Here is a 17,759-nt window from a genome sequence, read left to right as displayed (position 1 = left end):
TCTTGGGGGGGAAGTGATGTTCGGTTACATTTATCAAGCGTTGACAAAGATTTAATCCATTTATTTTGCAGTAACAGAATTGAAAGTATACCTACGGGAAGAATGTGATTTGTGGTGTATTTACTATAAATTATGTAAAGGGAATGTAACTTCATTTTCAGGTCCTAGAATAAGGTTTCAAGGCATCCCTTTAAAATGTTTCCCTTGTTAATAGTTAAATTAATTTGTAACTAATGTGGTGTTTCCTGTTGTATATTGAATCTGAAATACCATCTTCTGTTGAAGGATCTTACTGTTTCTTGCATTTACTTATGCTATTTTCACTGAGGACATTGTTTTCTTGCACAGTTCTAGTTTAGAGATGGTAATGCAAACTTTATAGTGATCTGGTTCAATACAAAAATTCTTCCTGATAGAGAACAAAGTCCTTAACCACTTCAATGTCAGTGTTATGTGGCACAGGGAAAGAATAATAATTGTTCAGAGAAACCTGCAAATACTTCTTCCCAATAAACAGTGCTTTATGAGGTTGTTATTCATGCTTGCAAACTTAAGTTAGTGGAGATACTAATGCGGGATTTTTGCCATTATTATGGAGTAACCTGGTGTTTTGCTTTTTGCAGTCTTTCAGAAACAAGGTAGCCATGGCCACAGAAATTGGCTCACCGCCCCGATTTTTCCATATGCCGAGGTTCCAGCACCAGGCGCCTCGGCAGTTGTTCTACAAAAGACCCGATTTTGCACAGCAGCAAGCAATGCAACAGCTAACTTTTGATGGAAAGCGGATGAGAAAAGCTGTGAACCGAAAGACCATAGACTACAATCCCTCTGTAATTAAATATTTGGAGGTTAGTTAGTTTTCTGGCTTTGTTTTGAAAATTTTTTTTCCTTCCTGAAATTTATGATTGTCCTTTTCAGTGTCCATAGAGCAGTCTGGAATAATGAGAGATGTACTGCTGCATTTTCAAACTAAATGACGGCTGCATTTTCAAACTAAGTGACAAATGCTTGTAAATTTGGTGTTGAATATGAGTATGAATACAAAGAGGTTTGGTCCTTTGTAATAAAAATGCACATATACGCAGCTGATTTTTGTGGTTTGTATAAGCACCAATTTTTACATTCTGTCTTGGAATTCCAGCTTGGAGCTCGATTGAGTGTCTTGTGTGATGTTCTGGCTTTTCAGTGAACATAAAACCTCATTATAAATAATGTAATTGTTCTTATCTTTGTTTTGAAGTAGAAATTTCTCAATGGGACATAAACCATTACCCTTTCCCCTCCAAAACCAGGACACCATAAAAATGTTTTCTCATAATTTTATTAAATAAGACTGCAACTTATACTATGGTCTCCGAAAGTCCTTTTCTGTACAGTTAATAGATACAGAACAACGTAAATGAAGTTTTGCTGAAGAAACGTTTCTGTAAAAAGGCTTATTTAGCTTTCTTGATGAGAAGCTATTAATTTCTTAAGAAATATAATTTTATGATCAAGATTTACTGAAGAATTACTGGCTATTAGCTCAGAAGGAATAGAATCAAATCTGTAAATACAGGAATTGTTGGAATCTCAACAGCAACATTGCAAAAACGTGACAAAATTCATTGAAGCTGCTTCCGGCTGGTGCATGATTATAGCATGTAGGTGTTAACAATTGGAAGGTTTTCTTAAAAATAAATTTAAATTATTTTCTAAGATCTGTTTAAAAACCAAACATTTAAAACATATGCTTATATTTTAGGAATGCCCAAAACCAGATTCTATTAGTAGTGGACTAATTCTAAAAGTACAACATTAGTTGTTCAGGACCATTTTTAATGTGGCAGAAATAAAGCATCCTCAAACTCTTGTTTATTAAAACAAAACAAAAAATCAGATCTGTATGTTTTACATGCTTACACAAATCTAGGATGTACCTGAATTCAATTTCAGTCCCAGCTTCAATACTACTGATTTAATTTGATGTGGTTCTGTAAAAAATGAGAAAAATGGTGTATGTGTAATTTGCTCTTGGCTTAAGAAATTCTAGCAAACTGTAGTAGTGTATACTGGAAATGTTTTACCTAGAATTTTAGCTTATGTTTCTGATATGTACACAGATCCAAATTGGTGAAGTCTACAGCACAAAGCTGAAATAATTTCATTTTTGATTAGTGTAAAGTGTTTTTGAAAAGGTTGTGTTTGACAGCTCACAAAATTTAATTAACTGAAGGCATTTTTATTCCTTGGTCTTCTAAGTTTTATCCTTCTGAATGCATTGTTATCTTCATGCTTCAGCTACAGAAGCTTCCTTTCTAGCTTGTGTCACTCTGGGGGATTTCACTTAGAGTTCGTCAACACAGATCCTAAGAGCGTAAATGCTTATCCTGAATGTAAAGTTTTTGAAATGATTGAACATGCTTTTTGTAGAGTACCTATTAGCCTGGGCAGCAAAGTACCAATCATCTTTGTTGCAATAATGTGGCTTATTGCATAGAACTGCTCCTTTCATATTGTGAAGCTGCAATTTTTAAATGAGCTGCTTTATTCTGATGAAATTAAGACTTTAAACATTCTTGAATCTTTTGCTTATGCTGTACAAATTCTACAGGTTTCCTGAGACCAAAGTCATTTAACTGAGTTCATTCTGAAACCTTTGGAGTGCTTTGGAATTTCCCAAACAGGCTGTCAAGATGTTCCTTGTTTTCTGCTGCGTAATAACGAAGTATAGCAGTGGTATGAACTAGGAGTTGTTTTCTTCTTTCTAGAATAGAGTATGGCAGAGAGATCAGCGGGATATGCGAGCAATCCAGCCTGATGCAGGATATTATAATGACGTAAGTAAAATCTTTCTGTTCCGTGATGAAGTTCTGTGGATAAAATTTGACCAGAAAAATAGAAAGGTTTCTGTCTGTCAGCTGTGGTTATCTTTTTGTCCACAAGAGGCCTTAAAGATATGAAGGGTATCTTCACTCTGCATTATCTTGTTCTGTTGGAATCCATGCCCACGAAGAGAACATGAAATTGGATAGGCTTTTAATTTTTGGACATAAGAACTCTCATAATGCACTGAGGTTGCAAAGCTGCTCTTGAAGGTGCTTGTTCTGGATGTTTGAGATGGTAAATCATGCAAACTTTTGAACACTTCTGCCAACTTAATTCTGATAATATTCGTGCAAATTAAAAACTTTTCTAGAAATGGGTGTTCAGAATGCATGCTTTTCTTGTAGTTTCTGGCTAGAAATGTCATTATTAAATCTTTTGTTTCTCTTCTCATAGTTGGTCCCTCCTATCGGAATGCTGAACAACCCTATGAATGCTGTAACAACAAAATTTGTTCGGACATCTACTAATAAAGTAAAATGCCCAGTGTTTGTTGTCAGGGTGAGTACAGTGTTGGAGTTCTTAGCTGTGTTGTCTTAATTTAAATTAGAGTGATATTCTTAACTGAAGAAAGAAACAGGATAACGGTTAAAGCATTTCCAAATAAAACTAGCATGTGGAATGTATGGACAACTACTGTGTCTAATCTTTCTGTGGAGAGTTTTAGGAAATTAAATGGTAAAGTCCGAGTACAAAATAATTCTTACTCTCAGAGTTTGAGGTACACATTTGCTCTTTCATTTGGCGGGGCTAATATATTTCGACTCACAGAAAAAAAGGCAGTTTGGTCTCTGTGCTGGTTGACTCTTGCAGCATCTTTTAACAACTTTTCTGTGATATCAGCAGTATTGTTTGATATGGATATTGTGTGCTAGAAATGTATTGGTGCCAATAAGCTGTTTCTCTTCTACGACTAGATTTTTTTTCATTGTTTTTACAGTGGCCTTTGTCCTGCTGTTGCAAAAGTCAAAAGCCCTCTGGCACAGTTCTGCATTTTTGTCTATCTAACATCCTCTAGAAAGTCATTTAGTAAATTCCAGTTCTGCAGCTTCCCTGGAAGAAACTTATGATTTAATTGGAGAATTGTGAAGAAATATTTTGAATATTATATTTGCACAGTTTATTTAAATTTTTCTTTTGCAGTGGACTCCTGAGGGGAGACGCTTGGTCACTGGTGCATCTAGTGGAGAGTTCACTTTATGGAATGGACTGACTTTCAATTTTGAAACTATATTGCAGGTAAATTCATCTACCAAGATTTCTGTGTATTTCCTTGAGATCTTGGAGCATGTTTTAGGAACACATCTTCACCTTGCTTATCATGGGTCTGTGGTCTAAATGTGGTAATGGGAGCCCTAGAAGTCTTTTATGTTTTTTTTTTTTTTGCTCTGATTCCATGTCAGACTGTGGCTATAGGCAATTCATTTAATGCTTCTCATTCCATCTCCATCTGATATACTAACTGTTATCAAGAACATACTGTGAGTATTTGTAATAATAAAGAAACACTTTGGAAACAAAACGCAAATACTCTTAATTTATTATTGAGAAGACCATTGTATACAGAGTAAGGGAATTTTTTTCCCACAATAACATCTTGAATCTAACTAGATCATCATTTGTTTTAATTTCTTTGTTGCAGCTGTTAGGAGGGAACTTAACTAACTTTTGTGTGGGTCAGATAGTATTTGAACATGTTTGCTAGAAGTTTTGTTTCTGAATTTACAGGCTCACGACAGCCCTGTAAGGGCTATGACTTGGTCACACAATGATATGTGGATGCTGACAGCAGACCACGGGGGATATGTGAAATACTGGCAGTCCAACATGAACAACGTCAAGATGTTCCAGGCACATAAGGAGGCGATTAGAGAGGCCAGGTTTATACACAATATACCATTTTCTGTAGTACCTATTGCCATGATTAGACTGTTCTCTAAGTGTATTCTGGGTGCAGAAATGCATGGGTTCTGTCAGATTCTGGGAAACTTCCTGCACCACATAAACACAATATTTTCTTTTGTTTCCACATTCTCACCGTTTTGCTGGCACCTTTCTGAATTAGTATTGTCCCAGTATCCGCCTCTGCAATATGTTAGAGATGTATTTGTCTGCCGCATTTTGCACTGGTATTCTTTTCATTTTTATATGGTGACGATGTGTATCAGTTATTCCTTTTTATACGCACTGTGTAAGACAACAATTTCATTCCAAATAAAGAATTCAGTCTTTAATAATTTAACTGAATAAAATATAAAGCCTTCAGAAATAAAACACCTGCATAGTTCTCACAAAATAATAAAACACTAAATAAAGTGAAGAACTGCTTGGCTTGGTGAAGCCAAGACTTCCAGTAATACTAAATACCCACGCAGACTGCCACATACAGAAGTCTAATGTTAATACTGAATGGGTTCTTCAAGCTTGAAACTGTAAGCAAGCCATTGAAAAGAAGACTGTAGGATATTCTCTTGGTTCAGTGTTGATGCCTCAGTTGTGCAAATGTCTATTTATATAAAAAATGGAATCTAAAGTGATACTATCAGTAAGATGTAAATGAAGGATGTTTCTAAAGCAAACCTGCACATAATCTTTAGTAAGATATGGAAATGTTTTTAAAGTAAGCCTGAAGAGAAGCTGCAGATCAAAAATGAAGCTAAAGCAGTGTTTCTTCGGGTTCAGGTGCTGGCCCTTGTTGATAAAGGTTCACTGCCACAAAACCGCTTTCCACTAAAGTCACCATTTTTCTTTGATAGGGTGCAGCATTTTCTGCCAGAGTTTGGTTATGAGAAGTACTTACATTGGATTCAGTTACTGTCTGACTATCATGGCCATACACTGAATTTCTCTACTATTTTAAGCCCTTTCCTGATCATAAAGGTCTAGGATTTCACAAGGGCTCCCTCATGGTCTTTCACTGCACCAGAAAGGAAGTGAGTGTCTGTCAGTTGCTGGAGATGTCCTGGCCCTAATCCCATGGCTAAATAACTCCTTGCTTTTCCAGTGACTTTCATCAAGCAATAGTGACTGCTCAATCTGGAAGCTTCTTCTGTGTCTGTAGGATTCTTTTCATGGTGTTGATGGGGTGTAATAAGAGGGATTTTTTCCAAATTACTTTTACGATAAGTGGTACGCTTGTTTTGTATACAATTTTTTCAACAGTTAATCCAACTAGCATTTTCCTGTGACCAGCTTTCCCTTATTTTTGCTTCTCTGCTGCAAAGCACCTGTGGCTGAAGAGGAGTTTTTCCTAAGAACTGTTCTCCTGTGCTTCTACACAGTGTCACTTTCTTATGGTATTACCAAACATGAAAACCTAGGGTGACAGTTACCAAATCATATTGATGTTGCTTCTCATCCTGCAGAGAAGGTGCTACCGTGTGCAGTCATAGATAGGAAGGTGCTAAGAATAAATTCTGGATTTTTTCCTCATTTGACAGGGGACTGCAATGCAATAGTAATCCTATGCTAAATTGATGCCTTGTGATGAAGTGTCATTTGGCAGGCACTGTATTCACTTAAAAGTCCCTATGTTCAAATGCATCCTTCAGTGTATAACACATTACAGTATAATTTTGCCCTGTCTGAGAAGCATAGATAATCTGTTAAATGCTGACTTCTTTCCCCTGCTGTGTGTCTTCATGTAACAGTTTCTCACCCACGGATAATAAATTTGCTACATGCTCTGACGACGGCACTGTTAGAATCTGGGACTTTCTACGTTGCCATGAGGAGAGAATTCTTCGAGGTATGTGTACCAAAAGTACTGATTGGGGTATTTCAAGAGGGGGAAAACCTTTTTTTAACTAGGTGTTCACAATACAGAAGTATCAGCTTGTCTACATTTTTGTATTACATCCCTGTCTTAAATCCTCCAAACAAGTTTTTGTTTGGCTGCTGCTATAGGTGCTTTACAATATTCACATAGGCTGCAGTTCACAATGGCGTTACTCTGTTTACTGCCCACGTAAGACCTAAAAATGGAGGTGGATATAAGGGCATTTTTTCTACTGCTAATGTTGGTAGAAACAGCTGTTTCTGCATCAGGAATACGTTTATCTTTCTCCAAAGCTTAATCTTTGTGACCACTTTTACTTCAGAGTACACATCTTCATGCAGAGGATTCCATTCTTTTCATGGGAGTGCCTTCCATTCTGATTTCTTCAGAGCCAAGGTAGTTACTTCTCAGTCCTTTAGAGGAAGAGAGCATTTAGGTAGGGAAAACAGGTAAACTTTGATCACATCACGCATAGCACATACAAATAATCCTAGCTTTGGTTCAGTAGTTTCCTGTCCACCATCTGTGTATGCTAACTTCTGGTGACTTTCCCCTGGGCGTGTTGAGCTTTCTCCTTCTCTTGCAGTTACAATCTTACTGAGCAATAGCAATAGCTTCTGACAACTATTCCTTTCTTGCAGAAGATGTCAAGGGTACATAATAAGAGAATATATTCCAGATTGCTATAAGATTGGGGGTTGTAGGCATGCAGATAAACTACAAAGAAGGTATGCAGTAAAAACATGGAATGTCAGTTTTAGATGTGTGAGGTTGTTCATGGCTTTCCTAAACTAAGGATTTTTCTCTTTTAAAATCATGCTTCCAACTTGGACCTGCATTATGTATTTTATGAAGTAGAGCTCTCCCTGCTTCTCTTGACTCTAAGCTCTCTTCTTGTGTTACTAATGCATTACTTCTAATCACCACTGCTTTGAATTCAAAGGCATCGAGTTCCAGTGTTCTTGTAATTATTATATTCTAACAGAATTTGTGCATAGATGTTGTGGTAGATGTGTTCTTTGCAGGAGCTGGCAAGCAAATTTCTAGGCTATATCATTTACACCTGTTATTCTGGAAGAACCCAAACAGATTTGGGTCTGTTTTGCTTGATACTTTACAAAAGTAATTCTGCACTAAACACATTTTATATAGTCCTCCAAGTTTGTACTAACTACTCATTTAAACCGTGTGGAGGAAATGGGGATTGCCTCCATGCAGAGTTCTCAAGATTATAAAAATCCCTCCAATTCTTCCACATTCTTTTAATGTTCTGCATGAAGTAGGAGTAAAGCATTTAATTTAGGCCATAAAGAACAGAACTTCCATTACATTTTCTTCTGTTACTGTGCATCCTTGAACATTGTGATTGTGACTATATCTCAAATAGAATTATGCTTTAATTTCTTCTAGTTTATACATGTCAATATATACTTTTGAGTTTGCAAAATAGCTCTATAAAGAATATCTTTGCTTCTACTTACATGATGTACCCATAATACACTTCATCCTTTAGGTAAGTTGGAAATATTTTGAAAACTTTACATCTGTGGATAAAATTGGACAGGGCAGATTTATTCCTTGTTTCTGCTGTCTGATAAGGAAAAAGACCCACAACAACAAAACCTCCCAAAATAAAACACAACAAAAAAACAACTACCACCATCAAAAAATCCCCTGCAACAAAACAAAAATAAGATCCAAAACCCTGACTATTGGGAGTGGGAGGATGTTTCTGCACAACATGCAAGTTTGATTTGGTTTTTGTCCCTAGGAGTATTGTTCAATAAGATCAAAAGACATATTCGAAAGAGCTGTATGGGTAACAGGTAGCTTTCTTGGTGGAAAATACAAGCTTTCAGTATGTTATTTGGAATTTAGAACTTAACGGCTTTAGGAAACTGATCTTCAGCTTTTTGCTTCTCCATATACATTCTGCTTTTACATATTTAGGAGTGTGACCTGTAAAGCATTTCTTAGTACAGCCTTCAAAATGTGTAAATACTCATACTGCTGCCATTCCAAAGTTAATGATCCATAAATTAAAATTCTGGTGGCGATTCATTAAAAGTATACTTCATTATGTATAAAAAGTGTTTAGATCAAATATGATGCTAAGGAATGTTTTTTATTTTCTACTTTCACAAACCATGCTTCAGCTATTCTGGTTAATATTGGTGCTGTGAAGTTGAAGAGATTCTACAGTGTAGTTTAGATCCAAAGCTTCACTTAGTGCATTAAGGTATTCTTCAGGTTATCACACTGAATTATAAAAATCAAATTAAGCTATCAATTTATAGTCAGATGTGTTCATAAAAAAGACTATCACTCACAGAGTTACAATATCAATGTGTGAGTGTTCAGTAACAAATTAAGGAATTATTTTAATGCTAAGGAGTGGTTTTAAAGCAATTCTGTAAAAAAATTCTGGGATAAACTTTGCTGATATAGAAAGGAAAAAAATCCACAGACTTGTTACAGACGCTTTTGTTTGCACTGGAATGGACTAACATAATTTATTTCTCTTATTTGATGAAGTGGTTCCCTTTACTTGAAACTGGTCTGAAGGAACAATTCTAGTCTTCCCTTCCAAAGAGGACTGGAAAAACAAATTGGAAGTGGTAAATTACATAGGACTTCTTAAGGTTTTACTGGAATTCTTTCAGCTCTCTACAACAGTCTACACAGTTTTTTCAGTGAAGCCATGAATACATGGGCTGCATGAGAAACACTTATCAAATGGGTCCAGCTTCCTTTTAATTTGTCCAAATGAAAATAAACAGGATACCTTATTTTGTTGTTCATACATGATGCCAGAAGTTCTGGGTGGTTGGTTTTTTTTTCTTTAATCTGTCTGAGAGTCACACTTCTCTACCCAGCTTTTCATTAATTTATGTTACTTTGCTCTTTCTACCATCGTGGCTTTCCAGGGCATAGTAGGTGGAGTACGTGTTTTGTTAGAAGTATGTGCAAATTTATCAGGCTCCTTTTTTTTAATATTGTAAAGAAATAAATAGGTTTAAAGTCTTCAATTTCTTGGGGAACCGTCTGCAAGTAATTCATCAAGTGAGTTATCTTGGAAGAACTTGAAGGTGGGGGAAATGGCATTGTCATAGTCACTTCTCTGCTTGCTTCCCCTCAGCCCAGTTACTGTCTGTCTCTTCTCTTGAAGTAAAGGTGCTGTACTTCTAATTCTGCAGGCTAGTTTTTGCCTGTGTTAATTTCTGTAATGTTGCCATCTTGATGATGATAACAAGTACAAGTTTGGCGCACTTGCTAAAATACACTGGTAGAAATCAAACTGATGTTAAAATAAAAATGTTTTTGTTAAAATAACAAGACATGGAAAACAGTCTATAGCAATATGTTGTTTTCATGTCAATAATTGTTACTCTGAAAGACACTTCCAGTAAGGGCATTTATAACAAAACACTATCAGGTCTTTAGTCTAAACAGTTGCAGTGAAGTTAATGCCAGGACGCTTTTTCAGGAGTCCCTATTTCTATGAGAACCATACACACTGATGGCTTTTAATAATGCTAATTGCATCTAGTGGAAAAAAATGTATGCGGTAAAAGCTTGATGTCCTTTTATTTCTATTGAGAAATTAATGTTATTGATGATTTGACTCGTGGCTGTGAATCCTTGGGTATTGGGTCTGTGCTAATGTAGCCCTGAGAACATTTTGGGTAGATCATTAGTAAACACATTATTCCTTAATTATTCCAAAAATGAAAATACGGGTTAGGAGGTTACAAACATATTTCAGTGTTGTCAGTTCCACTGTCCCTCCTTCTCCTTCCTTGTCACAGTGACACACACAAAATCCGGTAGAAGTGTGAGTTTGGGAGGACTGTAAGGCTTTCATTCAGAAGTCTAGATGAGCTGTGTGTTCCCAGGATTTCAAGAGTTGCCTGGCTTAAATAGATCTTTTGGAGAGGATGACTCTACTGTGAGTAGATGCTCTGTGAAGGATGGTAACCTAGAATTTGAGAAGATATTCTGTAGATCCCTTTTTTCTCTCTTCTGGCTGTAAAATAGTGTAATACACTAAATGATCTTCCAGCCAACATGGCAGATTTGGCAAAAGATATTTCTTATCCTAACTTGAACAATTGAAGGCAATCACGATTCCTTTACATTCTATCTGGATTTAAAATCTGCAATTTGCAACAACATGTAATTTCTTACTGGTACGTGATTTACTCTAAGGAAAATCTTTTGCTTGTCTTTAATAACATTGTTCTGCCTGGAATTTCCTGTTCAGGCATAAAACCAGTGCAAAATCTCATCACCTACGCAGTAACATGTTTGTGTGTACATGCATGCAGAAGTCACAGCAGTTGTGGTAGACTTATTTTTCAGCTGCTCACAAGTTCTGAAAAAGCGTCTCCACAGCTAGTCATACCGAAATCACTGGAGAATTTTTTTATTTCTTCCCTCTACTCCATTTCTGGATTGTCATTAGCAATTAAAATACCATGAAATGTCTTTAGTTGTTTAAATAATATTGCATGGTTTGTGTATGCTGCTCTAAAAAGCGTAATTTCAGGCATAAATGCCTGAAAGTGAAGGATCTCTTCAAAGTTTTTGACACCTGCTTCCTCCATCAAATAGCAAATCCTGTACTTAAATTCAGAGATGATGTGTTCAGTAGTTACAAGGAACTTGAGAACCAGAACTAACCAGCACTACATCTTCAGTTTAGACCTTCACTTTTAAACATGCATTAGTAGCTAGCTCCTAGTCTTTGAAGCAGGTAACTTCTAAAACTTACTTTTCGTGGAATGTGATTGAACACTACGTTGTATAATTTAGAAGAAAAAAAAATCCTGATGTTGCTGTTTCCATTTTTCTTCTCTTTAAGTGAGGTTTTTCTGTCGTTTTCCTTGTCTCAGTAGGGAGAGAAAACCCAGCAAGTTCAAGAAATGCATGTCTGTTGGTACTGTGTTTCTTGTTAGAAGTCGTAGTACTTAAGCCTTCAGTTTTTTGTGGAGGCTTGCTCCTTTGTGCTGTGAGGATTTCGGGTATATCTGATATGTCTTTTAGTCTACTGGTACATCCCTACATGAATGAATATTAGATGGATTTTTCCTCAGAACAAAAGCCCAAGATGAGGAAAAAAAACCCTGGATGATATTGGTACCAACCATGTGAATCTTGAGAAGGCGAATCCTTGAATTTTTGGATTTAAAGATGAACTGTTTTGAAATGCTAATACTGAATCAGTTAAATATCTTTGTTGGTAGATTTTAGTATGGCAGCTTACGTTGCAGGTCTCTGATCTTTGTGAATCTTCATTGCCAAAGCAAAGTTTGGGATGAGGGAGAGGGATAAGTTGCATCTAAGTCTTTTGAGGTACAGTTCTGCTCTGAATGGCTGTGCATCAAACTTTTCATGTGTTTTAGACACAGAAAATGTTAGGGAACTCACAGGGATGTTAATAGTGAATCTGGGGGCGGTTCTTCACAGACGGTTCAGATCACTTATACAGTTGGTGATGCAGGAGCCTTTTTGTTCCACTGTGTGCATTGTGCCAGCCCTGATGCTGCTTCTTTGTGGTTGCATGCATAAAGGACTCTTTACACAGTCTCATTCACTTTTTCATCTTGTTAGTAAACCTCTCTGTTGCCTTTGTGAGGTTAAGAGTTAGATATATTGTGTACAATTTCTGGCTTCATAAATGGAAGTTAAAATGCAAAATATCTTGTCCTAGTATCTTTCTCTACACTTCTTCCAGAGTTAAGTAACACCAAGGACTTGGATTGTGAATACAATACACCTTCCTGAGTTCATAGACAACCTCAGTCATTGCTGCTTGCTAGGGTGGTGGATATAAACCTACGCTAGATGAGAAGAATGCTGTCCCCTCTTGCTTGAGGCTACTAATGTTCAGGTGTCATCTAGCAACTCAGTTTTATTCCTGAATATGACTTTCAAGGCTACAGCATCTTTGTTTTCTCTGTATAGGAAATGTTATTAGAGGTAGACTTGTCAACACAATTAGAACTGGATATCTTAAATGTAAAAATCCATCTGAGAGCTGAGAAGGAAACTTCCTGCTGTGTTGACTTACCAGGTTTCTATTTGTGAAGTGTTCTGGATTAGACAAAAATTTTATTTTGATCAACTGTACTTGAGGTCCGTGGTTTCTGTGATGAAAAGATGGTGATTAGGAGGTAGCTTCATGATGCATTTCTCTGTTCCCTGAAACAATACCAGGAGAATTAGAGGGTGTTGAATCTGGGAGCTGGTTGCATCTGATATGCCTAAAGGCATTTGGTTTATATTGCAGTTTAGTTTTGAGTAATGTTCAAGTACAACATACTAAATCTTAAAGTCCTGATTCTCATCTAGAATCTAGTGTTTTAAAAATCCTGTAAAGTTAATATTCTATAAGAATATATAGAATTCTCAAAGAATGAAATAAAAAGATCATGAGAGATGAGCCACAGCACCATGCTATAAAAAAGCTATACTGGACACTTCTGTCAACACTTTTCATGAGACAAGAATGAAGAGGCTCTGTGTGAGAATGAGATTATTTCAGATTCAATTTTGAAGTCTCTTCCTCCCTGAAAATTATCCTGAAGCTGAAAGTTATGTAATCTCTCATGTTGAGTCCAAGGGCAAATTTTACACTAAAAAGTCTAATAAAAAAATATATTTATTAAAAGTAAGCTTGCAGGAGTATTGAGAAACCGTAATGTTTCACAGGACAGCCAACTCTTAGGCTGAAATACACAATACTTCCTTAAGAAGTTTTGATTGAATCATTAGGATTTTTTGCATCTGCTTCCTTTTGTGTGTTTGATAATTACAAGGGGTAGATAAATACTGAACTAGATGAAACCTTTTTTTACGATTTGTTAATATAAATACTTCAGTGGTGAGAACTTTACTGTCATCTGTTGTGACTACATATAGAAGTGTAAAGATAATATGGCATGATACTCTGTGTAGTGGTCAGGATTTCACCTAAAGTTAGAACCATTGATGCAGCAGTGAGCTTTGTCCTCAAGCCCTGTTCATCATCGTTGAGAAGGAAAAACACTATTTTAAGCAGATTACGTTGATACTAATGAAAAAGTCCCAAACTACAGAGGCATTTAAATACTGATGCTAAGATGATACCAGCCTTCCTTTTTTAGCACAAGTGTAATTTTTGAAAAGGATGCAGGTTGTATGTATGCATTAAGGATGGTGGCTTCCTGGTATCTACTCACTAGTATTTGTCATATCAAGGGTTCTCAACAGAAAGAAAATCACCTGGAGTTAGTCTTAATGCAAGTTATGTGAGTAACTCCTCTGATAAAATCTCATGCAGATAAATACTCAGAATTGGGCACTTCCTTTATTATTTTTTAATGGAATCTTTCGTCTGACATACCATTTCCTACTAGAGTGTAACTACAGAAATATGCTGTTTCAGAATAAATGGTAGGCATCTTCAAAAAACACACACAGTTCCCTGGTGAAAATAAATCATGTCAGTCCTTAGAAACTTTCCTTGCAGGCTCCTTGAATTCACTCTTTTATGTGTGGATTAAATGGACCACTCTTTTTCTTTGCTCTTTCATATTCTGTAGTTACTGCACTAAAAGCTTTTGTGACTCTAGGTGAGCATAGACTTTGCAAAGCATTTGGTGTTTTCTTTTGCATCTTTTAAATTCTGCATACTCAAATTATTTCCTGTTACAGTACATTTAGCTCTGATATTCTGGCTTTAGTAGTGAGACACTTTGCATCAAGCTTTATCATACAAATAACATTGCTGTTATCATACTTAAGATTACACATTCATATGGACAGTCAGGCACTGGGAGGTGGGGAGATAGCTTGCAAACATTTTCCTTAAAATATGTGGTATCTTTTTCTCTCTTCCATACCTGCCTGGCCTTACATTCTCATGAGAAAGCTAGTCATGCTCATCAGACGTTGCATTTCTAGGACGACAGAGTTCAAAAGAGAAACTGGTGAATGTGCTGAAATAGGATTGTATAGCAGACCAGGAGAGTATAAGTAAGAATCCTGAAAAAAAATTGGGTGAAACGTGGCTAGAAATGAGAGGGATAGCAAATGGGAGGAAAGAGTGGAGGCTGTGTCAGTAAGAAAAAAAAAAAAAAAATAATAAAACAATAGCTGGTGTAATGATTGAGAAAAGATGGTGGCAGTGTGAGCATGGAGATGAGAATGAGGTGGTGGAAAATAACTGAAGTTACGCTCCTGGCATTGGGGGGATAAATCAGGGCCAACTCAGTCGCCAGAGCAGCCAGAGAAGAGGCTGGGTTTTAATGACTGAATGACACACTCAGACACAAACAGACAGAATATAATGTACCAGGAGTGTGTGTATACATACTATAGTGTGTGTGTGGAAATGTGTAATAATATTACCCATATACATAACACTTCTCCCTGCCCCCAGTCTCTTCTAAGTTTTATGTTCCATGTCATTACTCAAGTTGATGAGTTTGAGTAGTTAGGAACATGTTCTGTATTCATTTGGAAGATGAGTATGGAGGGCTATTTTAGTGAGCAAATGATGTCCTCATTCCTACTGTAACTAGGAGAAAGCTGTCTCTACTAGTTGATTAAAAGTCCTTATGTTTTTGTATTAGTCCCTAAGAAGTCATATGGACCTTCTCCCTGCCCCACAACTTTTGTCAATTTAACAGCTCTAAAGCTGAAATAACTAATTCTCTTCGGATCTAAGGCTAGCTCTGAATTGCTTCGGTTGAGAGTATGATTAACGCACATACGTGCTGCATACTTCCGCAAAAAGCAGTTGATTAGATGAAGCACGCAAACTAATTTTCAAAGTACAGTGACAGAACTTTCCAAGTGACCGAGATTCATTTCACAGTGAAAACACAAACTGTCAATAAATTTTGCTACTTAGAGATAAAGGCTTTTTGTTGAAAACAAACCATTTTCCAAGGGAAGACATTTTGATTTTTACTGCTGGAAGTATATATGTGTATTGCAGGTAAAGTAACTGTCTTGGAAGTTTTATAAATTTGTATTTTATAGAAGTATTTTTACAGGATTTTTTAAATTAATGATAGGACTGTTAAGTATCTTAGCTTCAAAGCTGCACAGCTGTAAGCATCACAAGGACAGTTGAAAACTACAACTTTTCAAAATTTTTTTATCTTATAAAATGTTTCACAGACTAAGTTTAACATTTCTTCCATCCCAGACAGTTTGGATAACTATTTGTAACTATTATCTCAGTGGAAGCATCTGATATTTCTAGTTCTGCAAGACATTATTTTGATACGTTACACAGTCTGTCAAGTTCTGGCTTGTGTTCAAAAACTTAAAGCATGAGTTAGTTACATATCTTTTTTTTAAAAGGCAGTATTTTCTTAATATTTGTCCTATTGTGTATAAATTGATTTTGCTCCAATAAAGATATGTAGGCAGGTAGAACTATTCCAGATATAACTATAGCCACATAAGGAAGTGGTTGTATCACTTCAGTATAATTTTCTGGTGTAGATGAGGCAAGGACTGCAATTATCTTGCATGTATTGTCTTTGAAGACAAAGTTATCTTTAATTGGTTTTGACTATTCATAGAAGTTCTGTGTGTACCTTTTTGCCTACCAAAATAAGCTTTTAAAGGGAACTTACTATGGCTATTTAAGTATGAGCCTGACCTGAGAAACTGAAAGTTAACTATAATGGGACTGGAATAGGTGCTTCTGCCAGGTCCCCAAGATTTCAGAGACTAAACTTAAAATTTCAATTAAAAAAAAAAACAACTGGAGTATGTTCCCTTGGCTGCTTAAGATTGGGGGAAAACAGTATCTTTTAGCAAAAAGCAAACACAGCTTTCTGGTGTGTGCTGGCAGATGCATATTTTCTACCACATGTGCAATAGCTTTCTTTTTTTTGCCTTTTTATTTAGGAAGATGGAGCATGAAAATATTTTAAATGTTACATTAAAACCTTACTTTTTAAACTTCTATCACTTTAAAAAACCTTCCTCTAAAAAGAGTCATAACACCTGATAAATTAGGAGCTTAACTGTAGCTATTCTAGCCCTCAAAGAGTAGGATGAGTTGATGAAGAAATGTAGCTCAGGATCCAGTCTATTATTACTATTATTATATGTTAGGGAAAATCAAGTCTAAATATTTGTACAATACTTCTACATTTGAACTTCTCTTTATAGCTGACTTCTCTTTCTTCTCCAAGATGATCCTATTCTGCTTTATTTTTTTTGTGTGAGTTAAGATTTAAGGAAGGTGTAGCTCTTAAGTATTTACTCTCCTGAGATTGAGAATTTGCACAGCGAGACTTCAGCATTCTTCCTTGCATGACACAAGGCCTACTGCTCTTTGACAACTATTTTCATCAAAAGTTGAGGTTCTTCCTGGCTTTGTAAATGATCAGTACATTTAAAGATTAAAAAAAAAAAGAGTATCTTCTTTCAGTGAAGAGCTGATTTCTGGCCTTCCCCAGCCCTAAACTTGCCATGGCAGAAACTTGTCCTGAGATGGGGCGTAGAGTTTCAGATGAAAGTAAAACATTTTCCTTTTAAAAGAGAATTTTCATGATTCTTTAATATTTAGAGATACGTAGCACAAATTGATGAATAAATGGTATTCACAGGTAAGTCGTTTCCCCACTTAAGTACAAGTCTAGTGGGAATCCCCAGAAGTTTGCGTTCAAATTCACTTGATGCTCCAGGTATGTTGCCATTAGAAAAATTAAGTGTTACGGTAAAGTTAAAAGTTTTAAAGAAGAAAGTAGTTTATGTCCTTCTCTAGTCCAGTGGAAAACACATTTTAAAATGCCATTTCTACGGGGGAGATGGGTTTCATTTTCAGGTTTTTTGGTTGGTTGGTTTTGGTTTTTTCCCCCAGCTGTTCTCTTACTAGTGTGGTGGAACAGTGTGAGAGTTTAGCTTAATTTGTAGATATTGTGCAGTCTCTGTCCTTGGAGGTTTTCAGAATAAAACTGGATAAACCCCTGAGCAACCTGGTCTGATCCAATAGCTCTGAGCAGGAGGTTGAACAGAGACTTCTGAGGTTCCTTCCAACCTGACTCATCCTGTGATCTTCTACCAAATTCCCCTGTTTTGCCAAAGGGGAAACAAAGGAACAAAA

At 36.3% G+C, this 17,759-nt stretch overlaps 1 protein-coding gene across 2 annotated transcripts in view; it reads left to right on the top strand.

The window, feature by feature from the left end:
* Window positions 1-644: 644 nt before the first annotated feature.
* Window positions 645-17,759, top strand: part of WDR33 (WD repeat domain 33) — a gene marked incomplete at both ends in the record, with an annotated part of 54,771 nt that continues 37,656 nt past the window's right edge. For both annotated transcript variants that reach the window (XM_082003591.1, XM_082003590.1), the window contains 6 exons: window positions 645-848; window positions 2,751-2,819; window positions 3,262-3,366; window positions 4,009-4,104; window positions 4,594-4,745; window positions 6,516-6,613. In XM_082003591.1, coding sequence (XP_081859717.1) covers window positions 645-848; window positions 2,751-2,819; window positions 3,262-3,366; window positions 4,009-4,104; window positions 4,594-4,745; window positions 6,516-6,613 — 724 coding nt within the window. The remainder of the gene's footprint in view (window positions 849-2,750; window positions 2,820-3,261; window positions 3,367-4,008; window positions 4,105-4,593; window positions 4,746-6,515; window positions 6,614-17,759) is intronic.

This window comes from Phaethon aethereus (genome assembly GCF_964289735.1).
Source record: "Phaethon aethereus genome assembly, chromosome: 9".
Taxonomy (NCBI): Eukaryota; Metazoa; Chordata; class Aves; order Phaethontiformes; family Phaethontidae; genus Phaethon; species Phaethon aethereus.
This window is presented reverse-complemented; position numbering and strand designations above follow the sequence as displayed.